Consider the following 16145-nt stretch of genomic DNA (forward strand, 5'->3'; position numbering starts at 1 on the left):
GGATTTGGGTTCGCACATTACATTTTGAGACCAGGGTGGCCTCTCATTAGGTCAACTCCAAGCAATTCTTACAAAGCGCACCATGATTCCAGACGTCCAAGCGTGCGCGCAACAACAAACGCGTGCCAGCACTCGTGTGACCGACACTCGAGTCAGGTGCTCCTCGCCGGCCTTCGCTTCCGAGGGTCGTTCTGGCCTCGCTGGGGCAAATCCCGCATTTGCTTGTCTCCGTAACGTGGGAATCGGTTACCTGAAGACCGAGTCGCGCGCAGGAGAGGGGGAAACACGCTTTCTCGAGCTTCGCGCGCTGCCTGACAGCCGGTCTCCTCCCTTGCCTCCCCTCCCGAGCCCTGCCCCCTCGGTGCGCCTTGAAAAACAGGCGCCCTCCCCCAGTCATCGGCTAAGCATCCTCCAAGACCCTTCCTTGGTCCCGCCTCTCTCTCTCCCCCCACGATTCCCTCCCCTTCTCTCTCTTTGTATCAAACATCCGGGTTTCCCCTAACTGGCTCCTTGTGTGTGCGCGTGTGCGCGCGTGTCTGTGTACATATACATACTGTATACCTAGATCCATCTCTCAAAATTCTCATAATATATATATTAATATATATATATGTGCACACAAACACTCCCCCGCCCACCATCTCCTCTCCAATTCAGATCCCCCCCCCCATTTGCAGAAGCCATTTTGGAATCGACTCAGGGTTTTGTTTTGTTTTCTGCGTGCAGGGAGGGAGGGAAGGGGTAATGTATATATGCGCGCGCGCGTGTGTGTGAGTGCGCGCGCGCGCGCACCGGCGGGCGGGAGCGCGCCTCTGTACATGGCAACTGCAGCGCCAGCCTCCTCTCTCCCCCCACCTCCTCCTCCTCCTCCTGCTGCTCCGGCTGTGGCGCGCGCGCTGCCAGCCCCCTTCCCCGAGCGCCAAAGCCAACGAGCGATGCCTCAGAGCGGACCTCGCTACCCGCCAGTCCTCAGCGCCCCTAGCAGAAGCGGCGGTGCCAGCAGAAGCGGCGGCGGCTCTCCTCCTCCTCCTCGCTCTCTCGGCACCACCGACAACCACAGCCCCGCCACAGCCGGCTCCTGCGCTCTCCCTCCGTCTCCTCGCGCGGCAGCGGAGTCTCTCTCTCGCTCGGCGGCTCCCCATTGCAAAGTTTGCTCCGGCGTCGCCTCTTCTTCTGCCGCCTCCTCGCTCTTTCCCTCGGAGAGCGGTGGCCGGACTTGGGCTGTGCGCTCTTGTCTCTCTCGCGCGCTCTTGCGCCTCGGCGAGGGGAGATTCCTTTGAATTGCCTTCTTTCGAAAACAAAAAGAGAGGAGGACAATTCCGCGAAGGAGAGGGGGTCTCTCTCGGTCTCTCTCTCCTGTTCATGTCGTGCCCCCTCCCCCTCCTTGGATGTCTTCTCGGCCCCCCTGCTGGTACTGCTGAAAAAAAGGCCGGCCAGGGCTTCTTGGGGAGAGGTCGCCGAGGGAAGCTTTGCGCGCCTGCCTGGCTCTCCGAGCAGCGCCACAACCGCCACCCCACCGAAGAAACTCTTGGCCAGCTTTATTTCGGGGTTGGCCCTGGTGGGGGTCGCCTGTAGCCCTGCGCCCCCCAACCGGACAGGAGCAGAAGCCACCTGTCTGGAGGATTTTCTCTCGTTTTGAATCATCTCTCTCTCTCTCGGACTTTGGATACGTTGTTGGAAACTGTGAAGGATTTAATCTCCGGTGTCGTTGTGTTGTTATTTTTTTAAATTATTGTCGTTCTTAAGAAGGAGCCTTTTCTATTTTTATTTTTTTAAAAAGCCTATATCTTATATCTATCTATTTTTAAAGAAAAGATCCCGTCTTTCTCTCTCTCCTCCCGGTATCCCGTTCGTTTCTTCTCCTCGCCCCTCGTTTTACGCGCTCCCTCCTCCTTGCTGAGGAGGAGTAAACAATAGCCACGAGGAGAAAAAGGAATATGATGGTTTCGTGGTTAACTTTCGCCTTCCTGTGGGGGACTTTCTGCACACGTAAGTAACGAAAAAGTTTGGGGTGGGCATTTCGATTTTGTCCCTAGCCCCCCTTTAAAAAAATTAAAGGCTTGCAAACATTAATGGCGTTAAAAGGAACAAATACACAGGAGGCGTTTATTTTTTAAAAACACGTGAAGTGGGGGAAACATAAGAGTTAATCGTGTTAGTTTTGGTTTTTTTAAAGGGGAAAGAACGACAAAACTTTGCATTTGGTGGCAATCGTGTGGTGTTTTGGTGTCCCCCCCCCCTCTTGCTTTCTAGCCTCTCCTTCCTTTCTCTCGCCGCGTGTTTTAATTGCTAGTCGCGAAGGAGGGGGCTTTTGCTCAGCTTGATATTGATCAGAAAGGTGGATAATTATTATTATCATTTTTTTAAAAGGGTGCTTGCCGAAATGCTCGGTGTCTGGAGGCGTGCATTTGGAAACAAAGATAATAGTTGACATCAGTTGGAAAAGGAGGCATTTGGGGCGGAGAATAAAACGTGCCGAGTTTTCCCTTCGCCTCGAGTGCCATGTGTGTTTTCACCCCGGGGAAATATCTTTCTGCGGGGTGAAAACACACACGACACTCCAGGCCTTGGATTTTTACTATTTCTCTATAGTCTTGTGGTCTTTCCCCCTTTTATTATTTTAAACTTGATCCCTTGAAAGCCTGTTTCCCACTCCTCTTGTTTCGGAAGTTCCCTTGGGGTAGATTTTACACATACTGTGCAACTTTGCTTTTTAAAAGGCACCTTTGAATAATGTGCTTTAACAGGTTTTAAAGGCTGCCCACGTTTAAATCCAAACCCCTTTCTCCCCTGGCTCTTCGTGAAATGTTGTGATTCCTCAAGGTTTCGGGGGTTGCCTTTTTGCAAAGATGGTTCACATTATTCTTGCTGTGATTGCGTTAGTTTATTGCAAAAGGGGTGATCCTCCTTTTTAAACTAATTGTAAAACACCAGGAGGTAAGTTAATTGAATTTTGGAGAGGGTGGGGACGAGGGAACATATTGTCCCGCCCCTCTCGTGTTTGCCCCCTTTGTGATACTTTAAACTTTCGCTTTAGCGTGGTAGCCGCTTTTTATTATTATTTAAACCCTGCCTACTACTAGCATGCCACGATGAAAGTTACAAATGTAAACAATCGGAGGGAGAAGCGAGGAGAGGCTTGGCCAGGCCTTCCCCCCCCCACTCAAAGTGACTGTCCCAAAGGAATTTATTTATATTGCCTTGCGCTTGGCTCCTGGCTTGTTCTTTTCTTAAATTCTCTTGCTTTTGTTGGGTGCATGTGCGTGTGTGTGCGCGCAACTTCATTTACATTCGTGCCAGCCTGAGCGTTGTCTGGCTTCTTAATTACTTTTTTACACTCCCCCCACCGTGGTGGTGGGGGGGAGGTGAGGTGGCGAGAGCTCGGTTTAAATAAGGGGACGGGAATGTGTATTGTAGTCCGGAGCAATGGATGTTTCGCAGCCCAGGGCTGCAACTTTTGTGCCAGACCCTCTCTCTTGTTATGGAAATGCAACCTTATTGTTGCCACCACATTGATCCGCAGTAAATCTGCTTTTCTCTTCCCGCCTCCCATCCCCAGCCTTTCCTCTCCTGGACGAGGGAGGAGGAGGAGGAGATGGTGGTGGGTTTCGAGGTGGCGAGGGAGGGAGGAGGGGGTTGCGCCCTTTCTTCCCTTTCTCTCCTTCCTCACGATCTGCTTGCCGGAGCCATGGCTGGCTCCTCGCCTTGCTTTTGTTGTTCCTCCTTGTTTTGATGGCTTTTAGGAGGTGGGGGGAGGGGTCTGGAGAGAGAGAGAGAGAGAAAATCTCGCCCCTGATTTTTATTTTTTCGTGGGGGGTGGGGGCCTGGCTCTGTGAAGAAACGTGGACGGGCGATCGCCGTCCCCACCGACGAAAACGCAGCGCGCGCGCACAAGAACCCGCACCAATCTCGTGGCCACGGAATAATAACAGGCGCTGACGTAACTGCCCGGCCCCATAGCAAGCAGCATGGCGTGGAGGGATTGATTTGTATCTTTTAAAGCAGCAGCAGCAGCAGCTCGCGTCCCCCTCTCCATCCAGCCCCACTTTCCCACACTAGCAAGCTTCCTCCGCCCGCCCCATTCTTGCCAGCGTCAGGAAAAGGGGGCTAATTCGCACATCACGCGTGTGTGGGGTGGGGAGGGACACGTAGCTTTTGCCCCCCAACTTGTTTGCCTTCAGCACCCTCCCTTGCTAGCTTCCCTCCCCCCCTCCGCGTTGCTCTCTTTTTAAGGTTCCTCCTGTGTAGTAACTTGTCACGCTCTACACCAGGCATGGAGAAGAGCAGGCATATTATTATTTTTTTGGCTTGCTTTGGGTGTATTGTATAATAAAGATCATAGCAGCAGCAGCACAGGCTGCTGGTTTTAAACCGGGTGTGCTGCTGCTGCAGCTGTTGTTCCCCATCTCTCTGTTTTTTTTTACACACCGCGTGCAGCCTGAAAGATGAAGGGGACTCATTCAGGCACCGCCTTTCTTAACCTCCTTTGGGGTTGTGTTTAAATCATATCTAAGCAAAGTGAGAAAGAGAGAGAGGAGCGAAGAAGCCCTACATTGGAACAGAACCGTCTCCCCCCCTCCGCCCCCCCATTTTGCATTTAACCATTTTCTCCCTCTTGTTTTCCTAAAGACAATGATTCCCTCTGCCTTTGTGGGTTTGTTTTGGAATGTGCTCTGAAATCCTGGGGAGGGGTTAAAACCAGCAAAGCGGCGGCAGCGGTGGCTGTTCCTTGGATGGTGTTCCTTTGTTCAGGGTACCTATTATATATTCACTGTCACAGGCTTCTCTCTTTCTCCCCGTTTTTGTGTGCTGTATTGTAAACAGTGATAGCTCTTATTTCCTCCCCCCTCCCCCCTGCCTGGCCCACTCCTTCAATCAAACTGAAAGGGGAGAGGGAGGGTGCCTATATATATATATAAATATATATAAAAAACAACAACAACCCCTGATATGTGGTAGTGATCAAAGCAGCAATGCATTTGTCTAACAGGGTTGTGCATTTGCATAGATCTTTGTCTCCTTGTGTGAAGGGGTTGTAAGTGGTCCTTTTTCCATGGGAGCTCTCTGTGCAGTCAGATATTTCTGGAAGGAGCAGGGTAGCTTTGGACAACAATGCTAGGGATGTGTGCTTGTGTTTCTACTCACGAAATTCAGCCTTCTTGTAACCATACACCGCTCTGCTGGTTGGAAGCAGGGCTTTGTATACAGGGGCAATCTTTAGACGATTTGTTTCTCTCTGCGTGCGTATTTATTTTCTTTTCTTGTTAGCTGTAGTCCTGTGTGCTTATTTGAAGATAAGAGGCTTGCGGCTCTACTGCTTTGTTGTTTAAAACATAACCGGGAACAGTACAGTACATCACACTTGCACTCGTGGTAGGATCAAATTGAAAGTTGCCTTTTAGCCTGCAATCCTGTACGTACTTACTTACCTGGGAGTGAGTCCCGTTGACCTCACGGTCCAAAACCACTTGGCGGTTTGCTTCGAGGGAAATGCTTTTATTGACTTTTAGGAAGTGTAATTTAAAAGGGAAAAAAGGGAAACACGGGCTTTGTGTGTATTGTGAGAATCTTTCCAGGGTGGTCAGTTGAATCGGCGAGTGGGTGAACAGTGCCGTACATCTGTTTTTATGAATGGCCTCAGCTGTCTATTTTTTAATTAAAAAATATGGTATATGTGTTTTTGATTTGGAACAGGCCTGCCTTCTAGCCCTCCAGAAGACGCAGTTAATAAAACTAAGCAGAAGCTGTTGGTACTGATGAAAACTCAGTACCAAGATTCTACTGTAGTTTGTCGGAAGATTAGGTGAATGGGGTATTTTTTGTACTGTGAGAAAAGAGTGGGTTATTTAAAAGCAGCTTGACCTCAGCTGCATGTGTGGGGATGGTTTCTAGTAATAACTTGCTACAAATAGTGAAACATGACAGTCTGTCACTTTTTAAAAAGCAGCAGCAGCAGCAAAAACACTGTTGTGTTTTTTTTTTTAGTATCTGAAGATATGTTGATGAAAACATTATGTTCATGCCTCGTGTTTTGTTTGCAAATTTCCCTGCAGCCCAAATGTTCAGACATTGTGTTCATCTCCACCTCCCCCCCAATAAAGCCCCATGATATAATACGGTTTGTATAAATAGGAGTTATGTCGTACAGAGCACATATTGCTGAAGTGTTGCAAAACTTAGGGTATATATTTGATAAATATTTCATTACACAGCAATGAATTGAATTCCAAACAGGTAAGTCTACTCTTTTTCCCAGAGCTCTGCATTTATCCTCTTGTGGTTGAAGGAAGGAAGGAGACGTTCTTCATTAGCTTGCTAATTAAACACAATGAAGTGCGGTACCAAGGTTAATGGTGCTGGTCTTTAAAAACACAACACTCCTGAACTAGTGTCCAGGATCCTATTAACAAAAATCTATTGTTGGATATAGATTATGCCACTCTAAATATCAGGACTCTTGACCGGTCACAATGTTTACAACGAAAGGATGTTTTATGCACACATAACATTAAGGCTGCAATCCTGAGCACATTTGCTAAGCGAGTGAACACGCTTATGGTCATGGTGTAACTTACTCTTAGAGCATGTTCTATACACCTCATGTAAATGAGATGGATTTAGAAAAGATGAAGCATTCATGGAAGGGATGTCTATCAATGAAACTTAAGCATCATATTTATACTAATCATATATTTAAGATATTTACACACCACTTTTCAGGTGAACCTCACAAAGCAGTTTGTTAAAAAAAAAGTTAACGCAATAAGCATCGATTAAAACTAGAAATGGAACAGCAATGACTAGCTATGATGAAAAAAAGCTTTTTTTGAAAGAATAACAGAATTGATTGTAGAGTTGGAAGGGAACACGAGGGTCATCTAGTCCAACCCCCTGCAATGCAGGAATATTTTGCCCAACGTGGGACTCGAGCCCACAGCTCTGAGATTAGGAGTCTCATGCTGTAGCTGTCGTGTACAGGAAACCCCCCCCCCTATTTACGCAGGGGTTATGTTCCGAGGCACCTTGCGCATTGGTGAAATTGCGTATCATAGAAGCAACCGTTGGAAAAAAACCTGCAAACACCCTCAAAATCTATGGAAACCCCTGCTTTGTTGGTTGGTTAGCACCTGAGGAAGATGACTACGCTTTGCGTTTAGGTGCTACCTCTTTTTAAAAAATCCTAACTCTAATAAGCCTCCCCCCAAAAAACCTCAAAAAAAAGCTCATAAAAATTATGACCCAAAAAACCCAACCCCTCCAAAAACCCCATAAAAAATATTTTAAAAACTATCCATTATCCTGCAAAAGAAACCACTTCTAGAAAACTTGTGTATGGCTTTCCTGGATTCTCCTGCTCCAAAACCACCTCCAAGCTTTTCCAAATTCGAAGACGTTTGCTCTCTCACCTTGCTCAAACTCTTTGCAAGCGCTCTTGGGATTTCAATTGCAAAGGCTCATGGGATTGCTAGGCGCTGATTTTGCACCTTTTCTGACCTTTCTGTGCTCTTCTGGAGCTGGTCTGGAGATTTTAAAAATCACTTGCGGATTCGGCTTGAAGCACGTATACTACGTATGTATACAATACACATATGTATATTGAACACGCATGAACGGGGGGGGGGGGAGGCGCTACCTGTACTGAATCAGAACATTGGTCCATCTAGCTCAGTTCTCTACACGGACTGTCACCAGCTCTCCAGGAAAGACACACTCCCCAAGCCCTACCTGGAAATGCTGGGGACTGAACCTGGGACCGTCTGCATGCAAAGCAGATGCTCTGCCATTGAGCTAAGGCCCTCCCAGTCTGGGTCTCTCCTTCTCTACCCATCATGACAAGATTGTCCTCTGATAGCCCTGTGGGGATTGTGGCAGGAAAAGGCCACCTGAGCTGGAGACAAGATGGCGGAGGTAGATGGTGGCCAGCTCCCTGGGCTGTTCTGGCCTCTCTATCTTTCTCCAACCCTCAGGGCAAGATGATTTCTGAGTAGCTCTATGATACCTGTTGGGGGTGGGGAGGGAAAAGCCACCCCAACCTGAACTTCCATCTAAATGAAACCTCCATGTGCAAAAACAGAATACAGTGGTACCTCGGGTTAAGAGCTTAATTCGTTCTGGAGGTCCATTCTTACCCTGAAACTTCTTACCTTAAGGTACCACTTTAGCTAATGGGGCCTCCCGCTGCCGCTACACGATTTCTGTTCTCATCCTGAAGCAAAGTTCTTAACCCGAGGTACTATTTCTGGGTTAGCAGAGTCTGTAACTTGAAGCGTCTGTAACCTGAAGTGTCTAACCCAAGGTACCACTGTACCCCTGACTTTCAGATGCTGGGGACAAACACCATGTTGGGGGGCACCATTTATTCCCTGCAAGTGAGCTTCCAGAGGGTGTGTGTGTGTGTGTGTATACCTGACCACTTCTGGAAACAGAATGCTTCTGTTTTGATCTTACTACAGAGTTCATATGTCAGCGTTGCTGTGTTTAATTCATCTGCACTTTTTTTAAAAAAAATATAAAAGTCGAAATCTGTAGCTAGGGGGGAAATGAAATTAGGGCGGCGAGGTAGAACTGAAATTAGCCTAAGTGCAGACCATAAATATGGTTGGAGATTAATAATAATAATTAAATTAAATTAAATCAATAATAATAATAACAATAATAAATTAATAATAATAATAATAATGTAAAACACCTAGATGAATATAGTAAAGTGACACGCAGACAGAAGCACCAACAACATTCCAATGCTCAGTGAAAGCACAATGTCCTAAGCTTAAAAAATGCTTACATTAGTTCTTCAAAACCTGGGAAAACAAATGTTTTCGCCTGGTACCTAAATGATAGCAATGACGTCTCCCAGTAGGACTTCCATAGGCCTGCGGATATGCTCTTGTCCAGGGGTCAGCAACCTTTTTCAGCCGTGGGCCGGTCCTCCGTCCCTCAGACCATGTAGTGGGCTGGACTATATATTTTTTTGGGGGGGGGGAATGAACAAATTCGTATGCCCCACAAATAACCCAGAGATGCATTTTAAATAAAAGGACACATTCTACTCATGTAAAAACACACTGATTCCTGGACCGTTCGGGGCCGTATTGAGAAGGCGATTGGACCGGATCCGGCCCCTGGGCCTTAGGTTGCCTACCCCTGCTCTTCTCCAATGCACCTGATGCACCTCAAATGGTGTAAGCATCCAGAGAAGGACCTGGTGAATTGTTATGGAAGAAGGTGGTTCATAAAATATCTGGGTCCTAAACTGTGTAGGGTTTTTAATGAATATCTTAAGCCCCGCATGCGGCTACTGCTGAATACATGCTTGTGCTTTCTAGGGCTGGGCGATGTTGTGTTTTCAGCATTGTGGTGTATCACCCCAGCGCCTCATGGGCTGTGGCCAATACAGCTGGCCCCAGCCTGCTGTTCAGCCGGGGGAGGGGGGGGGCAGAAAGGCTCCGTCCCCCAGCTGAGTGAGCCCTAAGTCCCCTGCTGCTTGGCTGGAGCAGCAAGGACCTTGGTGCTCCTTGGCCAAGCTCCCTCTGTCTTCGCTGGTGTGGGGGGCAGGTGAGCTACCTTGCCCAATTGCCCCCCACTCCCTGAAGACGGACCAAGCGGCAGTAGCCAAGTGCTCAGAGCCTGCTAGGCTGCCTTCGCCTGTGCGGGTGCGCTGTCTCTTTCCTCTGGTGGGGAGTCCGGTGAAGAGTCACCCCAGGAGGAATGGCACAGCCCACCCTCCCGGATGAAGTCCTCAAGGCGTGGGGTGCAAAACCACCCTACCTGCGCCTTGCGGAGGGGGGCTGCTAGTGATCACTGGGCCCGCCAGCAGCATCAAGGAGCCCCTACCTGCGCCTTGCAGAGAGGGGCTGCTGGGTCTGCCAGCAGCATGAAGGAGCCCCTACACCACCTGGCTGTCTTACACCAGGAGGGAGAAAAGGCGGAGGCTGCCAGGCGAGGGCAGGTTGGGGGCTCTGTAAAACTGCTTGGCTGAGGTGAGGGCAGCAGCGCGCTCCTCAGCCAAGCAGTTTAAAGAAGCAGAGGAAGGAACAAGCTGTATTGGCCCCTTGCCAATTCAGCTTGCCAGGGCAGAGTGCAGTGGCGGTTTCACCAGCGATATACCGCTGAGTGAAGCTGTCATCACAGTCTGCCCCACATGGTGATATATCGCCAAGGCACAGTGCTGGCCTAGGCAGACTCCGCCATCCAGATGTCTTGGGACTACAACTCCCATCATTCCTAGCTAACAGGACCAGTGGTCAGGGATGATGGGAGTTGTAGTCCCAAAACATCTGGAGGGCTGAGTTTGCCTATGCCTGGCATAGTGCTTTCATTCAGTGATGAGAAGCTCTCTCTCCCACACTTTTTAAAATGAAAATTTGTTTACTTCTACTGCTCTGATGCATTTTGACAAGTTTACCCCCCTTTCTCTCCCTATCGCTTTCTCCTTTCAATAGTGAAAAGGAAAACCCTCTTGCCGGTTTTACATTGTTAGGTGTGTAGCACCACAACGCGCAAGCTCCATGCCCTCTCGCTCTCTCCAGATAAACATTTAATGGAAATTTCCTCTATTGCTGTGTTATATTTAGAACTCTTATCTTGCTCCATCCTAAAAAGGTCAGGGCTAGAAGCATATACTGTACATTGTAACACACTGGCTGCATTTGCACATAAAACTGAGCCACGGTTTCTTCAGCGAACAGTCTCACAGATGATCAAGCAAGCCGTGGCTTGTTTCTCCAATGCTTGATTTCTGCCCCACAGCCCACAAAGCTGTTCTTGCCTTGTGCCTCTGCCTTAGGAGAGTATCTGAGGTGGGTTGGCCAAGTAAACCATGGTTAAGCAAGGCTTTTGGGTTTGGGCAGAACACCAGGCCATAGTTAAAGCAAGCCACGTTTCGTAAGCCAACAAACCATGGCTTCACATCATGGTGTGTTGCTAGAAAACAAACCACAGTCTACTGAGCAGGGTTCAGATGTTCAGCAAATCATGCTTTGGCTATAAATCCCGTTATGTGTGAATCAGACCCCACACACAAATGGGGGGGGGGTGCAGTAGCAAAGGGTACAAACAGATACCTGTTTACTGAGATGTGATTCCCATTGAGCTCAATGGGACGTGCTCACAGGATTGGCTGGTGGAGAATTGTAGTCCAAGAGCCCTATACGTTTGATCAGCACAACTTGCCAAGAGCGGATAATAAGTTCTACTCAAGTGTGTCGCGGTATCTACAACAAAAGGGTCTTGGGACACATTAAAAACTTGCGGGTATATGCTCTATGGCAAGGTTGTTGGCTTGGGAAGTGAGCGCTTTGCTTCATTGTCTAGTGTTCAGGGATATTATTTTTGTAGGGTCTATGCATGTACAGGCCTTGGACAACCCACAATATCTTAACAGGCAAAACTCTTGCTGGACCTTCGGGTTTTAATGATATTTATTTAAACAAATCCATTGATCTTTCAGTTTGTTTAACTTCAGAAACCGCCTCTTTAAGAATTGTGCAACAATTCACACATTGGCAAAGAGGCAGCTGTTGGTTGGTGTGTGTGTGTGTTTTCAAAATCCTCATTGTGAAGTGGATTTTGTTTGGGGAAGTCTGTTCTTGCCTTTGTTTGCTCATTTAGCTAAACGAGTTGGTGTTCTGAGTCCTTGGTCAGCTGCACAGAACAGTGTGAGCATCATTCGAAGCACATTTTGCTCCTCAAAGAATTCTGGGCCCTGTAGTTTTTTAAGGATTGCTGGGAATCACAAGGGGTAAGCAATGCCCAAAATTCATTGAGGGGGTAAAAATGACATTTGAATATGCTTTCAAGGTTTAGTTGATATATGCAGCAGTCATTAAGAGCTGTTTCAGCTCAGTAAGAGCTGGTTGAATTTATTTATTAAAATTTATATGCTTTCTTATTTCAAAGAGCTCAAGATAGTGTCCATGATTCATTTTGCCACCACCTCTCTCATCCATGCACACATACAGTTTTATCTTCACTACAACCCTGTTAGTTTGATTAGGCAGGCAGATAGTGGCTGGACCAACATTACTCAGTGTGGTCCATGCCTGAATTTGAACCTGGGTCCTAGTCCAACACATTATATAACAACTGCACACACCTTTGTTCTCAAGTTTTGCCAAACCTCCTGCTAATCCAAATGGTCTACTTGAATAAATGTGAGCTCTCTGCCTCTCTTCCATGAATTGCAAAAACGTAAGTTGATCTCCCCCCGCCCCCAATAAAAGATCTGGTTTGAAGTTGCTCTGATTTTACACAGCTCAAAAGGAATAGACCAGTTGCGCACAGTTTCTTGCAAAAATCAGCCCTGCTATTTAACTGGAACTAAGTCCTGAATGTGCAATTGTTTTCAGGACATGCGTACTGTTAACTCAGCCTGGTACTCTTCTGTTGTCTGGAGTTTTTAATGGGGCATTTTCCTTGCTAAATTTGTGAGTCCTCCATATTTTTGGAATGTGCTATGATGGGATTAAGCCCCTGTGTCCTTTTGAGCTTTGCCGGAATAGTTTATTATGCCACCTCAAACAACAGTAGCGTATGATCATGTGCACATAGCAAGGTTATGTTAAGGTACTCCCTATTACCATTTGTACAAATTCCACCTTTGTGTGTGTGTGTGTGTGTGTGTGTGTGTGTGTGTGTGTGTGTGTGTGATATTGACTCTCTTCTCTGGTGACAAATGGCAGGAAGAGGAGAAAAGATTGAAAACACATGTGGTGTGTTCCTGCTTTGCAAATGCTAGAGCGGTGAATACGGTAATAACATCCAGATTTGTTGTAAACCGTAATCCTATATAATAATTGCTCTTGCAGCAAGAGTTAAAGGCTTGCAGCGGTTGAAATCCTGATCCATTTAGGCCAGAGAGTTTGTGAATGAGCTTAATATATACACTAATAATAAGTGGGAAATTCAGGCAGTGAATCTGGGCAGGTGCCATGAATTCAGTGTGAGAGGGAGGGAATCTCAGACTGCAATCCTGTACATACTCTCACCTGTCACTAAGTCCCATTGAATTCACTGAGACTTGTTTCCGAATAGACTCAAGACAAGAATAGGGTTTTGCACCATTAGGCTCACATGTTCTCATGTGTTCCTTTCCTGGGATCTCCCTGAACTTGCAGTTTATTCCTTGATAAACACAATTCTCAGCAGAGTTAAATTTTGCTTTCTTCTCAGGAAGAGGCTGGGCAGCGGCAATGAGCAGGAGATTCCTTCTTAAAATAACCTTGCTATGTGCACATGATCATACGCTCCTGTTGTTTGAGGTGGCATAATAAACTATTCCGGCAAAGCTCAGAGCGACTCAGCGGCTTATTCAGGAGCAGCCTTATTCAGGAACAGCCCACGTGCTTAAGAAACTGTTCCTCTTCTTCCTGTACAGTAGACGCTCGGGTTGCGAACATGATCCGTGCGGGAGACACGTTCTCAACATGCAACGTTCGCAACCCGCAGCGCCACATCTATGCACAGGTGGGTTGACTCTTCTGTGCATGTGCAAAGTCCGATTTAGCACTTCTGCGCATGCGTGACCTCCAAAACCCGGAAGTGACCTGTTCCGGTACTTCCTGGTTTTGGCGGGTCCGTAACCTTAAAAAACACAACCTGAAGCGTCTGTAACCCAAGGTATGACTGTATCTCCATTGGTTATGAAGCAGAAGGTAGCTTCTCGCATGCCACGTTTGAAATTTGCCAGGTGCATTTTGCGACCAAGTGAAGATAGATGCCTGGGCACCAATCTCTGCCATCTGGAGTTGCATGCCTGGGAATCCTTGGATCTTGGCTGTTTTCACACACCGGCAACACATCCTGCAGTATTCTATCTGTTATATTTTATCTGCACAATCAGAATGAATGTCAGAAACCAAAAAGTTGTATTGGAAAAACACGACTTTTGAGCCACCTGGCTCCCCAAATGGCAACTGGGCGTTCAGTTTTGGCGACTGTAACCCTGGTTTAAGGAGTCATATGGCACCTAGCTTATATATCTGAGTTTCCAGCACTGCTGACATGTAAATTGCATTTTGTTTGGTTTGTGTTGTTTTTTTTAACTTACTTTTGGAACTTCCCCTCTTCCCGCTCCCAGTTCTCTTAGTTTCAGCATCCTCAATGGGTTCTAGGCAAAGTTGCATGCAGATAGAGAGGCTAGAACTTCTGTAGAGCCACCTTGTTAGGAGCCAGATCAAAAGTGCATCTAGCCATGCTTACCAGCTTAGCAAGGGCTTGGGGGAAATGCCCAACTCTGCAATACTTTTCTGCATGAGGAGCCAGGGCCTTTCTGTGCAGAATGTGTATTTTTTGCACTGGAGCTGTGCCACTGCATGCTTGTCTCAAGCACAGGTATTATTTATTAATGGCATTACTTCTAACACTCAGAAATGACTCCTAAGGAGGAATGTATTTTTGCACCTTTGTGCAAAGTAATATTTAATCATTTCCTGGCTTGACAGCGGTAGCGTGCTCTCCTACTGCGAGTGGGAATTGATTCTCCAGAGAGGATAACTGTACGAATGACAGCTTAAACTCAAGTGTATTGTCTCAACTGGCAGCAGCTCTACAAAGTTTCCCCCAGTCATCTTATCTGGAATCCATTGCAGGTTTCTTTTTGCCTACGCAGCACGCACAGTGGTACCTCAGGTTAAGTACTTAATTCGTTCCGGAGGTCCGTTCTTAACCTGAAACTGTTCTTAACCTGAAGCACCACTTTAGCTAATGGGGCCTCCTGCTGCTGCCGCGCCGCCGGAGCCCGATTTCTGTTCTCATCCTGAAGCAAAGTTCTTAACCTGAAGCACTATTTCTGGGTTAGCGGAGTGTGTAACCTGAAGCGTATGTAACCCGAGGTACCACTGTATAGCTTCACACTGACTATACAGAGAATGTAAACATAAACAAACAACCAAAAGAATTATTATTATTATTATTTTCCTTGTTGCCTTTTTAGTAACAAAGAGCCAAAACATTGTTGCAAAAATGGCATGCAATTTTTTCATCTGCGCTTAAATGTACCCTGCACTGCCCCATTCCACAGCAGAGATATCTCACTGAGCAATATAATGCAGATCTCAATTGTGGTTGCACATTATATGATGTATAACGGTTGTAGCCACACTTTTTTACCCTGGCCTTGCCTATTCTTGTGAATGAATTTTAAAAACTTTCTTTTTTTTTTAAACACAAACCTGAATTTTTAAAGGAGTCGCAACCTGCCCTGCAGACGAAGGGCAGGCAATAAATTTATCCATAATCGTAATTGATCTGGTTTTAATGTTCCGTTAAAAAAGGTAGGAGAGGCTCTCTTCCTTTCTTTTTTATTGGAAGGCTCACATCGCTTATGAAACTGCAAACTGTAGCTCTTAAAATATGTGTTCTTGCAGTTGTAGCTTCTTCCCAGAGCACATGTATTTTCTGTGTGTACGGATGTTGTTATGAAATGATAACAAGCGCCTTCTGATCTGAGAAGGAGAAGGGGGTGGGGTTTTTTTGCGCAGAACTTCTGACAATGGGCTCTTCAGCTTTGCTTCTCACCCCCAGCTCCGCTTGCTGCCAATATTGCCTTTTTGATAATTAGGACAGCGACGCCCTGTGTGGAGAAGGAGGAGGCTCTCAAGGCGCTTCTCGAATAGAGAAACAGGATACGGCATTATTAAAGTTGCAAAGATGCCACGGTGTTGGTGTCAGATACAGGTTGCCACCTTTGAGTATTCTGTAATCAAATATGCAAAGCGTTTGCTACATTGCCACCCCTCCCATCCGCACTCCCTGTTTTTGGAGAGAACAGTACAGTGGTACCTCGGGTTAAGAACTTAATTTGTTCTGGAGGTCTGTTCTTAACCTGAAACTGTCCTTAACCTGAAGCACCACATTAGCTAATGGGGCCTCCTCCTGCTGCACGAGTTCTGTTCTCATCCTGAAGCAAAGTTCTTAACCCGAGGTAATATTTCTGGGTTAGCGGAGTCTGTAACCTGAAGCATATGTAACCCAAGGTACCACTGTACAGTGGCCGCTCAGGTTACAAACTTGATCCGTGTGGGAGGCACGTTCGCAACCCACAGCTCCGCATCTGCGTATGCGCGGGTTGCAATCCGGCTCTTCTGCACATGCGCAAAGCGTGACTTAGCACTTCTGCGCATGCGCGAGCACCGTAACCCGGAAGT

The 16145-nt window shown here is 47.0% G+C and overlaps 1 protein-coding gene across 1 annotated transcript in view; it reads left to right on the forward strand.

The window, feature by feature from the left end:
• The first annotated feature begins 869 nt into the window (after positions 1-869).
• Positions 870-16145, forward strand: part of ACVR2B (activin A receptor type 2B) — a 138159-nt gene continuing 122883 nt past the window's right edge. The window contains exon 1 of the mRNA XM_081163757.1: positions 870-1989. Within this exon, the coding sequence (XP_081019883.1) occupies positions 1938-1989 (52 nt within the window). The 5' untranslated portion in view covers positions 870-1937. The remainder of the gene's footprint in view (positions 1990-16145) is intronic.

This window comes from Podarcis bocagei, assembly GCF_964188305.1.
Source record: "Podarcis bocagei genome assembly, chromosome: 12".
NCBI lineage: Eukaryota > Metazoa > Chordata > Lepidosauria > Squamata > Lacertidae > Podarcis > Podarcis bocagei.